The 21,768-nt window shown below is 40.8% G+C and overlaps 1 protein-coding gene across 5 annotated transcripts in view; it reads right to left on the reverse strand.

Annotated features, from left to right (window-relative positions):
- SLC25A12 (solute carrier family 25 member 12) overlaps positions 1–21,768 on the reverse strand; it is a 136,257-nt gene that overhangs the window by 87,207 nt on the left and 27,282 nt on the right. For all 5 annotated transcript variants that reach the window (XM_021923708.2, XM_021923707.2, XM_021923706.2 and 2 more), the window contains one exon: positions 512–654. In XM_021923708.2, coding sequence (XP_021779400.1) covers positions 512–654 — 143 coding nt within the window. The remainder of the gene's footprint in view (positions 1–511; positions 655–21,768) is intronic.

Consider the following 21,768-nt stretch of genomic DNA (forward strand, 5'->3'; position numbering starts at 1 on the left):
GTATCCCAAAAGTATAATAATAATATATTTATTTTAAATACATATTTTCTAATTACTAAAGAGCAAATTGATAATTACTAATTACATGTTTACTAATATTAAAATTCTAGATACTCATAGGTAAGCCTGTGGGTTTTTTTAATTTTAATTTTTTTTTATTTTTGAGATAGAGTTTTGCTCTTGTCGCCCAGGCTGAAATGCAATAGCTCAATCTCAGCTCACCACAATCTCCACCTCCCAGGTTCAAGCAATTCTCCTCCCTCATTCTCCTGAGTAGTTGGGATCACAGGCATGGGCCACCATGCCCGGCTAATTTTGTATTTTAGTAGAGACAGGGTTTCTCCATGTTGGTCAGGCTGGTCTCCAACTCCCAACCTCAGGTGATCCGCCTGCCTCGGCCTCCTAAAGTGCTGGGATTACAGGCATGAGCCACCATGCCCAGCCAGTTTTTTAAATTTTTAACAATATATTCCAGAACATTAGTTTTCAGAAAATGCATGAAGATACTTACCCATCCTTGGTTTGATCAGCTACTCCTGCCAAGAGCTGCACGATCTTTGGGTTACTATTTGGATCATTATACAGTCCAAGATAGCGCTGAACAAAGTCTTCTGGAGTCATGTAATGCTCTCCATCAACCTCAGTACTGGCATACTAAAAAAACAAATAAATAACGTATACTGAAAAATTATCCAGTATCATTTTATATCCAATAGATGTTTTGTGAAAAGGTAAATTACAGGCCAGTATTAAAATCAAAATAAAGATAATAAATGCAGAATTTTTCTCTGGATACTGAAAAATCAAATATTCAGAGTCTGATTTTAAAACATTTTATAGTATTAATATATGCACAACATGTATGAACCTTGAAAACTTTATGATAAGTGAAAGAAGCCAGACACTAAAGGCCATGTATTATGTGATACTATTTACGTGGCATGTCCACAATAGGCAAGACCATAGAATCAGAAAGCAGAATATTGGTTGCCAGGAGCTGAAAGGAGAGGGAGAATGGGAGTTAACTGCTTATTAGGTATCACATTTCTCTTTGGGGATGATGAAAATGTTCTGGAATTAGATAGTGGTAACATCATAAACATTGTAAATATACTTTTAAAAAAAACACTGAATTGTATACTTTAAAATGGTTAAAATGGTGAATTTTACGTTATGTGAATTTTATCTCAATTAAAAATACACATACTGGTAAGATAAAAGATATGAAAAGACTAAGAAAGGTGAAAGAGCAGCCAGGACCTGAAAGTGACTCCCAGAGGCTCCCTGTCTACAAGAGCACCAGGGAGACATGTAACCTGCCAAACCTTCGAAGTGAAATGAATGAAAAAGGAATAACAAACAAGACCTTTCATCGTACCAAGTTCCAGCAGCTGGAAATAGGAAATAAATTAAAATATTCTTTGACATCAGTAATTTTTACATCAATAATTTTTTAAAATAAAGTAATAATAATACTTGCATCAAAGAAACTCATTGAAGTGCTTTATATACTATGGGATAACCAAACATGAACAACCAAAGCTCTTCTCCTTGAGTTGCATCAGATTGATCATTACTTCAGTCACCCAACAAAGCAGTAAGATCAGAACTGAAGAATACAAGGGCTCACAAAATGTCAAGCACGAAAAATTAAAACTAACATCTACACCAGGGCCTGGCCCATCACTGTTAAATTGCAGAACATCCAAATGAAGTGAAAATTCTACAAGTTTTCAGAGAGAAAAACCAGGTCACATATAAAGAATCATGAATCAAGGGCATCATGCTCCTCAACAGCCCAGCTTTTTTTCCCTCAGCACCTCTTTCTAACATACTTTATATTTTACTTATGGTTATTGTCTATCTCCCAATTAGAATGTGTCACAAGGCAAAGAATCTTTGTCTAATTTGTTTACTGAGATATCCCAAACACCAAGAATGATGCCTGGCTTATAGTAGGCACTCAGTAAATATTTGGCAAATGAATGAATTGGTAATAGGTACACAAATAACTAGGCAAATCAAAAGTTTGGTAATTTTTAACTATGAGAAATTATTTTTATTGTACAAAAATAGAAAATATCATAATCTATGACTTGGCTCAAAATAAACAGTATTTATAGTCATAATAATATAGATATCAAATGTTAATTTAATAAAAATTATAAATAGGACAGGTGCAGTGGCTCACACCCGTAATCCCAGCACTTGGGGAGGCCAAGGCGGATGACTGCTTGAGCCCAGAAGTTCAAGACCAGCCTGGACAACATGGCAAAACTCCATCTCTACAAAAATACACAAATTAGCTGCGCATGATGTCATGTGCCTGTAGTCCTAACTACTCAAGAGGCTGAGGTGGGAGGATTGGTTGAGCCTGGGAGGTGGAGGTTGCAGTGAGCAGTGATCATGCCACTGTACTCCAGCCTGGGCAACAGAGCAAGACCCTGTCTTGGAAAAAAAAATTATAAATATACTGAGAGGAATGTGAGAGGAAGTAGTATAAGGAAGCTAGGACCCCAGCTACTGTAACAAAGTCAAAAATGTCTAGACATATCAATATAGAAATGTGAAGGGAAATACCAAAAGAAATAGCTAAGAGAGTTACAAGTGGTTGCTTCTGGGAAACAAGATGGGGAAGAAGAATCAGGGCAAATGATTGTTGGTTTGCTTTCTGGTCAAGTATTGCAAGTGTCTCCATTTGTGGATCTGACTAAACAAAGCCACCTATTCTTTCAATAAGAAAAGAGTTAGCCCAGGCACAGTGGCTCACAACTGTAATTCCAGTACTTTAGGAGGCCAAGGCAGGAGGATCCCTTGAGTTCAGGAGTTCCAGCCTGGGCAACATGGAGAGACCAGATCTCTACAAAAAATTTAAAAAGTAGCTGGGCACGGTGGTGCACACCTGTAGTCCCAGCTATGCAGGATTCTGAGGAGGGAGGATCACTGGAACTTGGGAGGTCGAAACTACAGTGAGCCATGATTGTGCCACCACACTCCAGTCCGAGTGACAGAGCAAGACCCTGTCCCAAAGAATAAAAAACAAACAAAAAACGCCACAGAGACTACCACCCCAAGTGCTATATCAGCCTGCATAAGAAGTAGCCCAGTGGCCAGGTGCAGTGGTTCATGCCTGTAATCCCAACACTTTGGGAGGCCAAGGCGGCCAGATCACTTGAAGTCAAGAGTTCAAGACCAGCCTGAACAACATGGTGAAATGCCATCTCTACTAAAAATACAAAAATTAGCCAAGCATGGTGGCCTGTGCCTTTAGTCCCATCTACTCAGGAGACTGAGAGGAATGGGAGAATCACTTAATTTGTATTTTCAGTAGAGACTGGTTTCACCATGTTAGGCCAGGACAGTCTCGATCTCCTGACCTCATCATCCACCTGCCTCGGCCTCCCAAAGTGCCGGGATTACAGGTGTCAGCCACTATGCCGGGCCCTCACCTGCATCTTTGTAATAGCCACTTCTTAGTCTCCCTGTCCCAAGTTAGTTCCTCTCTCCTCCACTCACCTTTCATGTTGCCATCAGGGATAGCACAGATCAGATTATGTCTCTCCTTTCTTCTAAAACTTTTAGTATTATTCCATGGCTTGCAGAATAAAGTTCAGACTCTTCTGGTTAGCATTCAAAGCATTTGAGAGGTGGGAGAATCACTCGAACCTGGGAGGCGGAGGTTGCAGTGAGCCAAGATTGCACCACTGCACTCCAGCTTGGGAGACAGAGCAAGACCCTGTCTCAAAAAAAATAAGTAGCCCAGCGGTTGCTTGATGACTTGTGCTACAGAACAAAAATAAAAAGAAGTAGCCCAACGTGGACTTTTTTTTTTTTATTTTTTTTACTAATTGGTGCTACCAAAAGCATTCAAGAAATATCACCCCAAAATAAAGTCATGTTCTCTATACATGACTATAAAAGCCATTCTTGAAGGGGTTTTGAGTTTAAACCTTGGCTCTACCACTAACCCTTTGTGAGTCCCTAGACAAGTTTATTGACCTCCCAGGCCTCTAGATATTTCACACACTTACACAACGAAGACAAAATAATCTTTAAAATTTCAAAACAATAAATATATAAACATAGGATAAAGAAAACAATAGGCTGGGCACGGTGGCTCACGCCTGTAATCCCAGCACTTTGAGAGGCCGAGGCAGGCGGATCACAAGGTCAGGAGATCGAGACCATCCTAGCAAACATGGTGAAACCCTGTCTCCACTAAAAATACAAAAAAATTAGCTGGGCGTGGTGGCGGGCGCCTGTAGTCCCAGCTGCTCGGGAGGCTGAGGCAGGAGAATGGCGTGAGCCCGGGAGGCGGAGGCTGCAGTGAGCCGAGATCGCGCCACTGCACTCCAGCCTGGGCGACAGAATGAGACTCTGTCTCAAAAAAAAATAAAAAATAAAAAAATAAGTTTCAAAACAATAAGTATATAAACATAGGATAAAGAAAAAGCAAACTGAAAGATATTTGTACTAATAGTAAGTAGATTCCATCAATTCCTGTCAATTGCTTCTTTTCTTCCTCTTCTTAACATGTAGGAGACAACTGGACATGTTCCACCAAGATCACAAAACCACCAGAGTTAAGAACACGCAGGAACGAGGAAAGGCACAATATGAGGAAGACTGCTGCAATTGGAAAGAAAGATGGATACAAGGAAGTCTGTTTTTTTTTTTTTTTTTGAGACGGAGTCTCGCTCTGTCACCCAGGCTGGAGTGCAGTGGCCGGATCTCAGCTCACTGCAAGCTCCGCCTCCCGGGTTCACGCCATTCTCCTGCCTCAGCCTCCCGAGTAGCTGGGACTACAGGCGTCCGCCACCTCGCCTGGCTAGTTTTTTGTATTTTTTAGTAGAGACGGGGTTTCACCATGTTAACCAGGATGGTCTCGATCTCCTGACCTCGTGATCCGCCCGTCTCGGCCTCCCAAAGTGCTGGGATTACAGGCTTGAGCCACCGCGCCCGGCCACAAGGAAGTCTTAAAACAGAATGTAAGGAGACTGACAAGTTAGTTACTAGTCAATTACTAGTTACTATTACTAGTTCCGTCCACCAGTAACTAGAATATGAGTTGCAAACAATGGCATGAGAAATATACTATGGGAACCAAAAAGGAGTGATTCATTTCCAGGACTGGTGGGATGGGGCCAGAGAATGGAGGGAGAAAGGCAACACTTGGAATGGACCTTAAAAGTTAAATCCAATTTCAATTGCAAGTGGAGAGAATGAGTACTTCAAACTAAAAACAAAAACACAAAAAACTAATGTGAACAGATGTTGAAACAAAAAATACCCTTTTTTTCTGGGAGAAGGATTAGTTGGAAAGAAATACGGTAATAAAGAGAGCGTATAGAAATACATGTAGTAGAAAAGGCAGTTTGAGACCAAATGGTGGAAGACTTTGAATGCTAAACAGAAGAGTCTGAACTTGATTCTGTGAGCCTGGGACACTACTAAGTTTAAGAAGAAAGGAGAGACATATCTGATCTGTGCTATCCTTGATGGCAACATGAAAGATGAGTGGAAGAGAGAGGAACTAACTTGGAACAGGGAGAGTAGTAAGTGGCTATTACAGAGATACAGGTGAGGGCCGGATGCAGTGGCTCACGCCTGTAATCCCAGCACTTTGGGAGGCCGAGGCAGGCGGATCACAAAGTCAGGAGATTGAGACCATCCTGGCTAACACGGTGAAACCCCGTCTCTACTAAAAATACAAAAAATTAGCTGGGTGTGGTGGCACGCACCTGTAGTCCTAGCTACTTATGAGGCTGAGGCAGGAGAATCACTTGAACCCAGGAGGCAGAGGTTGCAGTGTGCTAAGATCGCACCACTGCAATCCAGCCTGGGCGACAGAGCAAGACTCCGTCTCAAAAAAATAAATAAATAAATAAAAGATACAGGTGAAAGAGGTTGAGGCCTGAACCAACACAGTGGGCATGAAAAGGAAAAAACAGTGGGTACTTTTACCTATTGCTAATAGCTTTTTATTTATTATTTTAATAGTATTACATTCATACCATTCAAAATTCAGAAGGTAGCAAAGAATATACAGTGAAAAGTCTTCCTCCTACTTCTGTTCCCACTCAATTCCCCACCCGAGAGGCAATCGATTTCTTATGTATCCTTCTAGAGATGTTTTATGCATAAACGAGTAAATTATATATATGTTAATATATATACACCCAAATATATGTGTGTATATATGAAATTCTTATTCATTTCTCTTTTTTATATAAATGATAGCATACTATTTATACTGTCCTATACATCTTGCTTTTGTCAAATTCAGTCCTTTTGAAAAGAAACTTAGCAATATACAGGTACATATACACAAGTATACATTATATATAATCATAAAAACACTCAAATCCTTTGACAAGGAATCCTGAGCCTGACTCCTGTGAAAAATTAAAAAGAAGGAAAAACTAAACACAAAATACAAAGTAAGAAAATACTAGGTCAGGTACAGTGGCTCACGCCTATAATCCCAGCACTTTGGGAGGCCAAGATGGGCAGATCATCTGAGGTCAGGAGTTCGAGACTAGCCTGGCCAATATGGTGAAACCCCATCTTTATTAAAAATACAAAAATTGGCCAGCCTCAGTGGCTCACACCTGTAATCCCAGCACTTTGGGAGGCCAAGGTGGGCAGATCACCTGAGGTCGGGAGTTCAAGACCAGCCTGACCAACATGGAGAAACCCCGTCTCTACTAAAAGTACAAAATTAGCCGGTGTAGTGGTGCATGCCTGTAATCCCAGCTACTCGGAAGGCTGAGGCAGGAGAATCGCTTGAATCCGGGAGGCAGAGGTTGCAGTGAGTCGAGATTGCACCAATGCACTCCAGCCTGGGCAACAAGAGTGAAACTCTGTCTCAAAATAATAATAATACTAATTAGCGGGCGTGGTGGCAGGTGCCTGTAATCCCAGCTACTCAGGAGGCTGAGACAAGAGAATCTCCTGAACCCGGGAGGCAGAAGTTGCAGTGAGCCGACATTGCACCAAAGCACTCCAGCCTGGGCAACAAGAGCAGAACTCCATCTCAAATTCAAAAAAAAAAAATACTAGAGATGGGATTATGGTGATCTTTATTCTCTCTCTTCACAACTGCTTGTGTTGCTTCTTTGTTTCATTAACAGATGACAAAAGAGGGGGGAGCACACGAAAACATTTCAGAAATTTTGTATTAACAAAATTTGGCAACAATTGTTCTTTTTGCCACAGAGGTGTATATTCTCTAATATCTGAATTTGACCTCCAGGACTACAACCACTAAATAGAAAACATAAACACACAATAAAAGTGCTCTGTATGTATGGCATCTACTTCATAGAATACTATGCAGCCATAAAAAAGGCTGAAATCATGTCCTTTGCAGCAACGTGGATGCAGTTGGAGGCCACTATCCTAAGCAGAATTAATGCAGAAACAGAAAACCAAATATCACCTGTTCTTATTTAAAAGTGGGAACTAAATATTGGGTATGAGGCAGGAGAATAGGGTCTGGAGGCCGTTTCACACCAACTTCCTAGAACTAAATTGAAAGGAAAACCCTAACTTTCCACACATAAGTAACAAAAGGACCAGAGGCTACTCCCTTTGCAAACTCCTACCTTTTCTGCACAGCAAATTGGAAATTGGCTGTTCACAACCAATCAGACTGACTGCAGGCAGTTTGCATATAAGTACAACTTCGTAACTTCATAACTTTCCTTTAGCCTCTGATTGGTTGCTTTCTACAGCCAATCAGACGTTTGCACAGGAGTGTGTCCTTTACAACTTCACTTCAGCCTCTGATTGGTTGCAGAAAGCAACCAATCAGACCGATTGTGGGCCACCACTTCATTTACATGAGGTAAGCACCAAGGGGCCAATGGGAAACCTCTAGGAAGTATTTGGACCTGAGAAGATTCTGTATCCAGGCCCTTAATCCGCTGCTCATTGGCTCCCACACTGTGGAGTGTACTTTCATTTTCAATAAATTCCTGCTTTCATTCTTTCATTGCTTCATTCTTTCCTTGCTTTGCTGGGCGTTTTGTCCAATTCTTTGTTCAAAATGCCAAGACCCTGGACAACCTGCAGTCAAGACCCTGGACAACTTGCAGTCAAGACCCTCTACCTATAACAGGTACACATGGACATAAAGACAGGAACAATAGATACTGGGGACTATTAGAGTGGGGAGAGAGAGAAAGGGCAGGGGGCGAAAAGATTCCTGTTTGGTACCATGTTCATTATCTGGATGACAGGATCAACAGAAGCCCAAACCTCAGCATCACACAATATACCTTTGTAAGAAACCTGAACATGGACCTCTTGAATCCAAAATTTAAAAAATTTTAAAGTATACTGTATGTATGGAATCGCCAAGATGTCAATATTCTTGACTTTAAAACTATCAGGAAATAGAGCAGCCTTAGCATAAACCACAAAGGACACAGCGGCTAACAAAGAAAACAAATGCTTTAGTTGACATGTACTGAAATAGGCTGTGCCAGTATCTGGGGTTATAAATGATACCAAAGAACCACTTACCCTGAGGTATTTTGCCAGTGTTTTCTCCAGCTCTCCTAGTCTATTTTAACTTAATTTTCACTGAAAGATAGAGTGTACAGCTTAGAGGAAAAAAGTCTTCTCCCATCCATAAGGAGTCAGTACTTGACTTCTACAGGAGACAGTTAACTAATTAACTCATTAAATTAGAGACAATTACTTGGCAATGTCTGTAAGCCTGTTGCCTGAACAGCAGAACCAAAGAGGGAGTTTATATCTGAAACTAGAATCTGTCTACCCACAGTCAGTCAAAAATGCTAAAATATTTTAGGTATTATGCTAATAAAGCTGGTACCTCAAAAATTGGTGATATATTTAAATCAGGGGTCTGGGTTTTGTTTTTTTTGGGAAACAGGGTCTCTTTCTGTCACCCAGGCTGGAGTGTAGTGGCAGGATCACGGCTCACAGAAGGCCTCGACCTCCCAGACTCAAGTGATCCTCCCACCTCAGCCTGCTGAGTAGCAGGGACCACAGGTATGTGCCACCATGCTCAGCTAAGTTTTTCAATTTTTATTTTTTTGTAAAGATGGGGTCCCACTAGGTTGCCCCCACACACACACATACATACTTAGTATATCAAGCAATTTAATAGTTTCATAATATAATTTTCATTTTGTTCCTGTCTTTTCAAAGGATGAACTAAAATGACTTTAGATGAAATTACCCAAGTATGTCTATACTCCAAGTAACTTTAGAGTTCATCATTTGCCATTTCAAAGATATCTCTTAAGCAGTTGTATTCCCTCTTGGGCAAGAAGTCAAGGACACATGGAAGACATTGACATAAAGTAATTGACAGTATCTGAAATAGCTGGTCCATTTTCTTTATTAAACTTTTTCCAAGCCCAACTCAAGTATCTGAAATATAAAAGAACATACAGCTTTGACATTTCCAGAAATATTTAAATTTACATTGAATATAGTTAGCATGTGCTTGGGAAAGCCTTAGCATTCTAAAGCTTGAGAAATAAAATAGATCTTATGAGAGATTAGAATCCTCATATATTTAATCAAAATTATTGTCTATAAAAGATGGCAGGGTTTCATATATAGATGTGTATCATAATTACACTGAACTACCTCTAACTCCAAATGAGAAGATCATGCCATTTAAAAATGTTTTGCCTACCAAGCCAACAGATCAACATACCAAGGCTTCAACTGACTGTAATAAACTGGATAGCAGTACCTCCTTTGCAATTTACCAAATTTAACCTTATGTGACCTTTAGGATGTATGCAACTGGCTGGGCACAGTGGCTCACACCTGTAATCCCAGCACTTTGGGAGGCCGAGGTAGGTGGATCACGAGCTCAGGAGTTTGAGACCAGCCTGGCCAACCTGGCAAAACCCCATCTCTACTAAAAATACAAAAATTAGCCAGGTCTGGTGGTGGGCGCCTGTAATCCCAGCTACTCGAGACGCTGAGGCAGGAGAATCACTTGAACCGAGAAGGCAGAGGTTGCAGTGAGCCGAGATCCTGCCACTGCACTCCAGCCTGGGGGACCAGAAGAACACTCTGTCCCAGGGGGGGGGGGGGGGGGGGGGGGAAAGGATGTATGCAACCTATATTATTGTATTAACTACACATTACAAAGACTGACACACAACCCTAAATTTCCACTAAGAAAAAAAGGTTAACTTAAAATTCAATGATTTGAATGAGTATAAAGCCCAAATACTCTAAATGATACCAATTACTTGTTTAAATAGTTTGAGTTCATAAACAGATCCTTTGATGTTTTATATCTCTAAAAGATATTCCAGAGACTATAAAGAAAAATTCTGATGTGTTAGGACTAGAAAACTGGTTACTTTTAAAAAATTATATGGTATATCAAGATTAAGGATTTTTCAAGTATGCACACCAAAACTAAGGCAATATATCTAGAAACACTGCTTTTTAAGCCAAAAATCTGCTAAGATCAAATCTTTCAGGTTATTTTGCATTGATTTTGAAACTGTGTGCCAGCCACTATGCCTGCTGCCCAGTACTGGGGATGCAGAGATCAACAAGACACAGTGCCTGTTGTCAAGTAGCTCAGAGATGATGGCATGATGGACACTAAAACTGGGTCAGAAAACTTGGGTTCTAAACTCCTGTGCCATCAACTCGAGAACTTTTGGGCAAAACATGCAGATTCTTGGAGCCTCTTCTTTAACAAGGGTTTGCAGAAAAACTGCTGTCCTATTGTGAAGCAAAAATGACACCTTGAACACCAAAGTACTTCAAAATTGTAAAATATAATTTGAAATAGTTACTGTAAAATGCTTAGAAACAGAAAAGCATAGGATCTCAATTTCCCTCCTTGCTCAGTGAATTTTTCTGCTTTTGCCCAAACATGAAGAAATTACTGTTCTAACCTTTCATCTCTCTCCAAGCCAAAGTTTCCCTGGGTTGGCTGCCAGTATTTCTGGGCTTACCACAAGATCAGTCCCGACTGGTCTAGGCAGCTTTATCTCTGTCTAACCAACATGTGGCTGTAATATGAGTCAAAACAAACTATTCCTCCATGACTTTGTTCCAACTGAGATGAACTGACATTTTCAGATCTTAACATCCTTTCAATTTCAGTAACTCAAATGACAATGTCATGAAGTTTAGTAACTACAGATATCTCATAGAGCATTTCCCACAAAGAAAAATGAATTATTTGAACAATAAAAGAGGACAATATGTACCAAAGCAAGAACTGAGCATATGAAGCTAGTTCTCTTACTGTCCTTCACTGTTACGGCTCTTACTTCCAACGGAAGCCAAATTTAGTCGGGAATGCATGCCCTTTCACTACACAAGCACTCTGCATAAGGAGCAAAGACCACAGCAGATCTGACACACAAACCCTGTTAAACAGTACAATGTGTAATTTGCCTTATCTTATTATGTTAGTTCAATTAGAATAAAAGAGCATTCTATCATAAATAATTTATAAGAAAAAAATTATTTTAAACACATATGGCCACTTGGACTTTTTAACAACTTTATTAAGCCATATTAATTTTTTAAAACAGGGATTTTAATTAGTAATGTAAAATTTTTCTGATGTTACTAAAATCAACTACCTGAGCGTTAGGGAAAAGCAGTTGTATATATCTAATTTTGATTGGCACTTTCAGTTGCATATTTTGGATAAACTAGAAACAAAACATTTTACTGATTTTGCTGAAAAAAAATTCTTCAGTGCTCTGCCTTCCTAACTCAGATTGCTTCCATGAATACTATGTGCTTATTTTTGTTGTTGTTTTAATATATTTTCACTGTCCACTATAGTAAGCCCTACTGTCAGCTACTGAATTATGCAATTTCTAACACAGCAGGGAGGTCAAGACCCTTATTAATCACTGAAATCAACTGAAGCTACCATAATAAAGAAGATCTACCAAGACAATTTTCCACTCAAAATAACCAAAAACCTTGGAAATAAAATAATGACCCAAAGAACTCAATAACTGGAACTAGAATACTTCCCAGGGCAGATTAAGTTGAGTAATTAATTTGCATCATTTCTTAAATAAATACTTTCGTCTCTTGGTCTGTGTAACCATGGGAACATACAAGGAGCATATATATGTATAAGCTTGGGCAAATCACATCATTTTGACAATCAAGGTGCTGCTCCTAGGGGGATGGAATGCCTTAATGTTGATAAGCCTTGATTAAATACCAAGATTTTTATCAAAGAGAAATAAGGACCTTTAACATAGTAGGGTGCAGAAAGTATTAAAGGATCTAAGAAACAGATCAACCAAATGCAATGTATGAACCTAGCTTGGATTCTGTTTTTAACAAAGCTACTTAAAAATCTATGAAACAGAGAACTTCAACACTCAAAAGAAACTGATGACAAGACATTTTTTAGGTGTGATAATGGTATTATGATTTGGTTGGTTTTTCAGAGTCCTTATCTTTTGGAGATACATAGTGAACTATTTATGGATACTGCAAGATGATGTCTGAGAACTGCTTCAAAATAAGCCAGTGTGGCTGTAATACAGATGAAGCAAGGTTAGCCATGATAATTGGTGACACTGGAATGACAGATAGATGGTGATTCATTATACTGTTTTCTCTTTTTTTTTTTTTGGTATGATTTTAAAGAATATTTATTAATTCAGTTAGAATTACAACAAACCTTTTAAAAAAAATTTCAAATCATATTTTATTTTTTTGAAATGGAGTCTCCCTCTGTCACCCACACTGGAGTGCAATGGCACGACCTCAGCTCACTGCAACCTCCACCTCCCAGGTTCAAGCGATTCTCCTGCCTCAGTCTCCCTAGTAGCTGGGATTACAGGCATGCGCCACCACACTAATTTTTGTATTTTTAGCAGAGACAGGGTTTTACCATGTTGGCCAGGCTGGCCTCGAACTCCTGACCTCAAGTGAGCCACCCACCTCGGCCTTCGAAAGTGCTGGGATTACAGGCATGAGCTACTGCACCGGGCTCATATCAATTCATATTTTAGATTCAGAGGGTACATGTGTAGGTTTGTTACAAGGGAAAACTGTGATACTGAGGTGTGGGGTACAAATGATCCCATCAGCCAGATAGTTTGCATAGTTCCCAATAGTTTTTCCACCCTGTTCCCCTCCTTCCTTTCTCCCTCTAATCATCCATGGTATCTATCTGTCATTATTCTATTTTCTCTAAATTTGTATATGTTTGAAATTTTTCATAACAAAGTTTTTTAAAAGGCTACAGAAAAATAATTAAACAATTCTTTACAAACTAACGTACCTGTATCTCCAAATAATAATAAGTTAAAAAGGCAAATTGCATTAAAATATATAAAGCAAGGCTCTTCCGTTTATTGTATATCCTTGAACAAGTTACTTAACCTTTCTGGGGCTTAGTTTCCTCATCTGTAAAATGGGAATATTAATAGTACCTACCTTCTAGAGTTGTTCTGAGGATTAAATATGATGATTTACATAAAACACTTAAAATAGTGCCTGATACATAACAGTGACACAGTAAGCATTAGCTATTATTGTTTATGTTTTTTAAAACCACAAAACCCCATTATTTTCTTTTTGTTGTTGTTGTTGGTGTTGTTGAGATGGAGTCTCACTCAGCCACCCAGGTTGTAGTGGAGTGGTACGATCTCAGCTCACTGCAACCACCGTCTCCCAGTTTCAAGTGATTCTCCCGTCTCACCCTCCCGAGTAGCTGGGATTACAGGCACCCGCCATCACGCCTGGCTAATTTTTGTATTTTAGTAGAGACGGGGTTTCACCATGTTGGCCAGGCTGGTCTTGAACTCCTAACCTCAGGTGATTCATCCGCCTCGGTCTCCCAAAGTGCTAGGATTACAGGTGTGAGCCGTCGCGCCTGGCCAAAATTCCATATTTTCTATGTAAATGTATGGGGAAAGATCAGAAAGTAACACGACCAAGAACAGTGGTTACCTCTTAGGTGGCAGGGAATTATTGGCTTTTGGGGTAGAGCTCAGGAAGGACTTCAAGCCTTCAGCTTTATACAGAATGTTCTATTTCAAAACAAAACAAAACAAAATGTATTAATGTAGGGATGTGTAATTTAAGTAACTCTAGGCTATGAGTCCTTTAAAAACAGGGATGCCTTATTCATCTTCATACCTCTAGCACCTTGCACAGTACCTGGCTCTTTGTAGGACAATCAATAGCAATCTGTGTTGAATAGAGCTGCTGAAAATAATCAGCCATGGGATGGGAGGAGTAGGGTGAGGACAGAAAAGAAGATGGGGAGAGGAAGATCACCATAAGAAAAAGACTAGAAAGAAGACTGAGAGGTATCTGAAGAAAAAATGAGGTGAGGATACATTTCTTCTTCAGGGGTCCTAATTTTGGTTATTTTTTGTCATTTCACTTAAGGCATTTTTGCAGATAGCATGACAGCTGCACTGGAATGTTCTAGAAAGCTACCAAATACAGCAGTGTTGACTTGGAGGCACAGAATCTCTTGCCATCTCTGTCTCCCAGCCTCCCTGAGTCAGCCCTAGGCTTCCAGGTGAACGGGTAGGATTTTAATCTGGGGATGCTCCATATGGCAAAGCCTGTTTGAGAATGAAGCTAGCACAACAGAAACCAAAACTAAGAGATGAGAGGTACATGATCCCTGGTGATAGCAGTTAAGCTCCTGACCCACTCATCGCTACAGCCAGTACATTCTAGCCCTACGCATGTTTAACCAAAATGCCTGTCACTGAAGACTGAAATAGTACTGACTAACATCTTTTCAAAATGTGTATTTCTTCCAGTTCTAGAAACCCAGTGCTGGCCATAGTAATGGTTTCCGTGGAACATGCTTTCAGAAATTTCCACAGTACTAACAGAAATCTGCACAGAACAGGGAGGTGGTGAATTTAAAAAAGAAAAGAAAGTTACGCATAAAAAATAATATGTATTTCAAGTCTGTGTCTTGGGATTTCAGAGCCTATGGTTGGACTGTTACTCTTTTTCACGTCCAGACTGAGCAAATGAAGTTTTAGAAGAAAACGGCAAACATCTTCCATGGTCTCTCGGGTCTCCCAGCCTTAGACTGTGACTATACAACATCTTAGAACCTCATAGACTTGGGAGAAATAGGGATTTGTCAATAACTTCAGATGGATGTCTCAAGAATGTAAGTAATTAACTCATTATATGTACATAAGCATAAATACATATTAACATCTTAGTCTCTTGACTAGGTCCAGCACAGTCATCTGGAGAAGACAAAAGACTCAGATCTTACTCAAGAAACAAACAAACAAAACACTCTAATCTCAACTTAGAAGAGAAGGAAATAGATAAGGAACTAAGCTTTACTTGGTTCTGCATAGTTTACATATTATTTTATTTAATCTTTAGAACATCTCTATGTGCTAGGTGTAGTAATCCCTTCTTAGACAGATGAGAAAACAGGCTCCAAAAGTAAACACCTAAAGCCAAAAGGTTTCAAATGAGGATTCAAACCCAGGTTAGACTACAAATCCCATGTAGGCTCCAGGTACATTCTGCTGCCTCCTGGATGAAAAGGAGTTTCATCCAGCTCAAGATGTTCTAGGAACTCTATAGACGGGAGGACATTACATTGAAAGAATCAGCCGGGTGCAGTGGCTCAAACCTGTAATCTCAGCACTTTGGGAGGCCGAAGCGGGAGTATTACCTGAGGTCAAGAGTTCGAGACCAGCCTGGCCAACATGGTGAAACCTCATCTCTACTAAAAATACAAAAATTAGCCAGGCAAGGTGGCGGGCACCTGTAATCCCAGCTACGGGGGAGGCTGAGGCAGGAGAATCACTTGAATCTGGGAGGTGGAGGTTGCAGTGAGCCGAGATCGCACCATTGCACTCCAGCCTGGGCGACAGAGCAAGACTCTGTCTCAAATAAATAAATAAATAAAATAAAATAAATTGAAAGAATCACTGTCTACTCAAAGCAGTCATCCATAAACAAGCACAGAAATGGATAAGAAACAGTTTCTATTGCAGTATGATCTATTTAAACTGTAAATGTAATCATTCCACTCACAAGGTGAACAACTTTCAGTGGTTTTCATGCTGGTGTTAGAAAAAAATCAAAATTTTTCTTTATGGTCTACACAAGGCCCTGCTGGATGTGGCTCCTTCCGCCTCAGCTCTCACTGGTCATTCCTTTCTGTTTGTTGAACACATCAAACCCTTTTCTATATCTAAGCTTTGTATGTGTGAGCCCTCTGGAATTCCCTCCACTTCACCCTCATTCCCTCTTAGCTCTTAATATTGCCTCCTAAGGGCCCTTCACTGACCACTCTCTTGAAAAATGATTTTAAAAACGATGGCCCTTCTCATCATTCTGTTTATTTCCTTGCACATGTCACAATCTGTAGTAAGCTTTTTTTTTTTTTTTTTTTTTTTAAGAGATAGGGTCTTACTCTATCACCCAGGCTCGAGTGTAGAAGCATGACCCTAGCTCACTGTAACCTCAGACTCCTGGGCTCACATGATCTTCCTTCTTCAGCCTTCCTAGTAGCTAGAACTACAAGCACGTGCCACCACACCTGGCTAATTTTTTTTCTTTCTTTTTTTTTTTTTTTGTAGAGACAGAATCTCATTTTGTTGGCCAGGCTGGTCTCAAACTGCTGGCCTCAAGTGATCCTCCTGCCTCAGCCTCCCAAAGAGGTGGGATTACAGAGATGAGCCAGTGTGCCCAGCCAATCTGTGGGCCTGTTTTTTTTCTTCCTGAGATTGAGTCTTCCTCTGTCGCCCAGGCTGGAGTGCAGTGGCATGATCTCAGCTCACTGCAACCTCCACCTCCCAGGTTCAAGCAATTCTCCTGCCTCAGCCTCCCGAGTAGCTGGGATTACAGGCGCCCACCACCATGCCCAGCTAATTTTTGTATTTTTAGTAGAGACGGGGTTTCACCTTGTTGGCCAGACTGGTCTCGAACTCCTGACCTCGTGGTCTGCTCTGTGGGCTTTTTTTATTGTCTACCTCACCCATAGAATGTTAGGTTCTAGACTGGGCATGGTGGCTCTCATCTGTAATCCCAGCACTTTGGGAGGTCGAAGCAAGTGGATCACCTGAGGTCAGGAGTTTGAGACCAGCCTGGCCAACATGATGATACCCCATCTCTACTAAAAATACAAAAAAAAAATTAGCCAGATGTGGTGGCACACACCTGTAATCCCAGCTACTCAGGAGGCTGAGGCAGGAGAATCACTTGAACCTAGGATGCAGTTGTTGCAGTGAGCTGAGATTGCACCATTGCACTCCAGCCTGGGCAACAAGAGCAAAACTCTGTACCCCACCAAAAAGAAAAAAAAGAATGTGAGGTTCTACCTTCACTGAAGTCCTTTGTATTGTCCCTACCCTGACTAAGCAGCTCTATATTATCTCTATAAAGGTAGAACCTAGTAAAGTGCTTAGCCAGGTACATAGTAGGCAATTAAAAGTGTATTGATTGGCCAGGCACGGTGGCTCACACCTGTAATCCCAGCACTTTGGGAGGCTGAGGCAGGCGGATCACGAGATCAGGAGATTGAGACCATCCTGGCTAACATGGTGAAACCCCGTCTCTACTAACAATACAAAAAATTAGCTGGCCGTGGTGGCGGGCGCCTGTAGTCCCAGCTACTCAGGAGACTGAGGCAGGAGAATGGCATGAACCCAGGAGGCAGAGCTGGCAATGAGCCGAGACTGAGCCACTGCACTCCAGCCTGGGTGACAGCGAGATTCCATCTCAAAAAAAAAAAAAAAAAAAAGTGTATTGATTGGTAGCAGAACATCACATGGCATTTAATAACACTAATTTTCGGCCGGGCGCGGTGGCTCAAGCCTGTAATCCCAGCACTTTGGGAGGCCGAGGCGGGTGGATCACGAGGTCAGGAGATCGAGACTATCCTGGCTAACATGGTGAAACCCCGTCTCTACTAAAAATACAAAAAAACTAGCCGGGCGTGGTGGCAGGCGCCTGTAGTCTCAGCTACTTGAGAGGCTGAGGCGGGAGAATGGCGTGAACCCGGGAGGCGGAGCTTGCAGTGAGCCGAGATCAGGCCACTGCACTCCAGCCTGGGAGACACAGCGAGACTCCGTCTCAAAAAAAAAAAAAAAAAAAACACTAATTTTCATATATTTTCAATTATTTTTCAATCCTTCTGCTTGATTCAAGGACAAAGTCTCATCATCCTGCTAGTCTGCCTTTAATGCCTAATACTGTTTGTTTTTTTAACGAGAACGCTATATAGTTTATGGTAAATACTTTCTAAAGTATTTAGAAAAGGCTGAGCATGGTGGCTCACGCCTGTAATCCCAGCACTTTGGGAGGCTGAGGCAGGTGGATCACCTGAGGTCAGGAGTTCGAGACCAGCCTGACCAAGATGGTGAAACCCCATCTCTACTAAAAACACTAAAATTAGCTAGGCATGTGCCTGTAATCCCAGTTACTCAGGAAGCTGAGGCACGAGAATTGCTTGAATCCGGGAGGCAGAGGTTGCAGTGAGCCAAGATTACGCCACTGCACTCCAGCCTGGCAACACAGTAAGACTCTGTCTCAATCAATCAATCAATCAATAGGTTATCATATTCAAGTTCCATATTTCTGAGGAACTGGTGAAGACCCTCAATTATAATAGCATGGTTAATAAAACTGTAGATCCTATTCTGTGTGTCTCATACTGGGTTTATTCAATCGAAATTATGCTGGGAAATCCTCTTGTAGCTTCAGGCTCTGAATTGCTAGATTCCTCCTTTTTAAATTACTCACTTGCTCAAAGCTTAATACATACACATTGAGACTATTTCTATTTTCCTCTTTATTCTTCCCCCAAGTTAACAACCTAGTATTTATCCTCTCATACCTTTCTCAGTCTCAGTGCTCATTAAATCATACACAAACATTATACGTAAACCTTACACACAACATATATAAAATGACTTTGTTTTACAAATCAGAATCATGCTATATATACTTATTTCCATCTTTCTCACTTAATAGTACATTGAAAAATTTCTCGGCCGGGCGCGGTGGCTCAAGCCTGTAATCCCAGCACTTTGGGAGGCCGAGGTGGGCGGATCACGAGGTCAGGAGATCGAGACCATCCTGGCTAACATGGTGAAACCCCGTCTCTACTAAAAATACAAAAAACTAGCCGGGCGTGGTGGCGGGCGCCTGTAGTCCCAGCTACTCGGAGGCTGAGGCAGGAGAATGGCCTGAACCTGGGAGGCGGAGCTTGCAGTGAGCCGAGATCGCACCACTGCACTCCAGCCTGGGTGACACAGCGCGAGACTCCATCTCAAAAAAAAAAAAAATTTCTCTAAATTGGTGGTCTAGGCCTAACTCAGCCTTTTTAGTATCTACATAACTTACACGGTATGGCTATTCCATAAGTCTTCTATCACTCCTTTTTAATATAATAGCTTTTTTGTTTTGAGACAGTCTCACTCTGTCACCCAGGCTGAAGTGCAGTGGTGCAATCATAGCTCACTGCAGCCTCAACCTCCCAGGCTTAGGTGACCCTCCCACCTCAGTCTCCCAAGTAACTGGGACTATAGGCTCATGCCATCACACCCAGCTAGGTTTTTGTATTTTTTGTAGAGATGGGGTTTCGCCATGTTGCCCAGGCTTTTTTTTTTTTTTGAGGAAAAATTCAGTGCTGCAGTTAATCCTGTACATATATATATATATATATATTTTTTTTTTTTTTTTTTTTTTTTGAGACAGAGTCTCACTCTGTCACCCAGGCTGGAGTGCAGTGGCGCGATCTTGGCTCACTGCAACCTCAGCCTCCCAGGTTCACGCCATTCTCCTGCCTCAGTCTCCCGAGTAGCTGGGACTACAGACGCCCGCCACCATGCCTGGCTAACTTTTTGTATTTTTAGTAGGGACAGGGTTTCACCGTGTTAACCAGGATGGTCTCGATCTCCTGATCTCGTGATCCACATGCCTTGGCCTCCCAAAGTGCTGGGATTGCAGGCGTGAGCCACTGCATCTGGCCCTATAGTCTTATATTTTTACAAATATTTTTATGTCTCTGGGATAAATAATCCAAAAGAAAATACCATTGTTAGGGCCGGGCGCGGTGGCTCAAGCCTGTAATCCCAGCACTTTGGGAGGCCGAGACGGGTGGATCATGAGGTCAGGAGATCGAGACCATCCTGGCTGACACGGTGAAACCCCGTCTCTACTAAAAAAAAAAAAAAATACAAAAAAAAAAAAAAAACTAGCCGGGCGAGGTGGCGGGCGCCTGTAGTCCCAGTTACTCGGGAGGCTGAGGCAGGAGAATGGCGGGAACCCGGGAGGCGGAGCTTGCAGTGAGCTGAGATCCGGCCACAGCACTCCAGCCTGGGCGACAGAGCGAGACTCCGTCTCAAAAAAAAAAAAAAAAAAAAAAGAAAATACCATTGTTTGTTCAAATGATGTTTTCTTTTTATTTTAAACCACTGCCAGATTGTTTTTCAGAGTCTTTGTTTCCACAAATACTGTATCACCCTTTAATACTTGATAATCTTATTGTTACTCTAATATTGTGGTACACCTTCCACACTTTTGGAAACACAGCCCTAACGTATATTTCAACAAAGAGTAAGGGTCTCCTGCTAAAAGCCCTGCTTTACTGCCTTCTCAGCCCCAGCCTACTGCCAAAAATAAGTAAAATACATAAACTATTTGAATAAAAGAACTTATCTTTCCATTAAAAAGTAATACGTTATTAAAAACTCTAAGGAGGAATCGCTCTTTGCTTTACATTAACAGTATCTTCTCCTCTTTATTCTCTAACCTAAAATAGACAGGAAAAAAGCACATTTTCATAATTTTGTATGGGATATGATCTTCATTGTTACACTGGTGATAATGAAAAAAGAACAAAATTAAAATAATATTTGAGGTCTACATTTCAGTAAATTTTTGATCTGGCAAATATAGTTGCAGTCTTAACATATATTGCCTTTATTATACAATATACCAGCAAACAAAAGAAGTCTATTAACAAGAGAGAGATTTAAAAATAATTCTTAACTCTTCATTTAGAAATTTGTCAGACTTATAACAAACGGCCTGTGATGTTCCTGCTGTCCCACCTCACCTCCTTCGCTGCTCCTATCGTCTCCTTTTGCTACTGTATACTGCTGATGTAGCTAAATTGGATCAATGACAGTGTGTGGGTGAGAGAGGTTAAAAGAAGAAAGGGATAAATCAAAAAATGACAGTTGTAAGGGTGGTAATGGTAAAATCTTAGCTTGAACCGGTTGTAAAATTACAGCACAGCCTAACACATAAGAATTCATTTGTTGTACTCCAATTTCATGAACTTAGCAGAATGAAGGTGGGCAGAAAAAGGCAGACTCTTAGTGCATATTGTTGTTGTTGATGTTTTTTAACTAATAGAAACATAGCTCATCAAAACTTGAGAAGCAATGAACACCACAGGAAAAATGAACCTATTTCCCTATATTCAAAATAATAATGCTTTACTCTTACAAAGCCCTGCTTATGAACTCTCGCACCAATTCTCATATAATTTCACTAAACATAGATATATAGATAAGTCAGTTGCCAGTTTCTTTTCTTTTTTTTTTTTTTTTTTTTTTTTGTTGAGACAAAGTCTTGCCCTGTCACCCATGCTGGAGTGGGTGATAACTCATTACAACCTCGAACTTCTGGGCTCAAGTGATCCTCTCATCTCAGCTTCCAGAGCAGCTAGGACTACAGGCATGTACCACCACACCCAGCTAAATTTATATATATATATTTATATGTGTATATATATATGTGTATATA

This window comes from Papio anubis, chromosome 10 (genome assembly GCF_008728515.1).
Source record: "Papio anubis isolate 15944 chromosome 10, Panubis1.0, whole genome shotgun sequence".
Classification (NCBI taxonomy): Eukaryota; Metazoa; Chordata; class Mammalia; order Primates; family Cercopithecidae; genus Papio; species Papio anubis.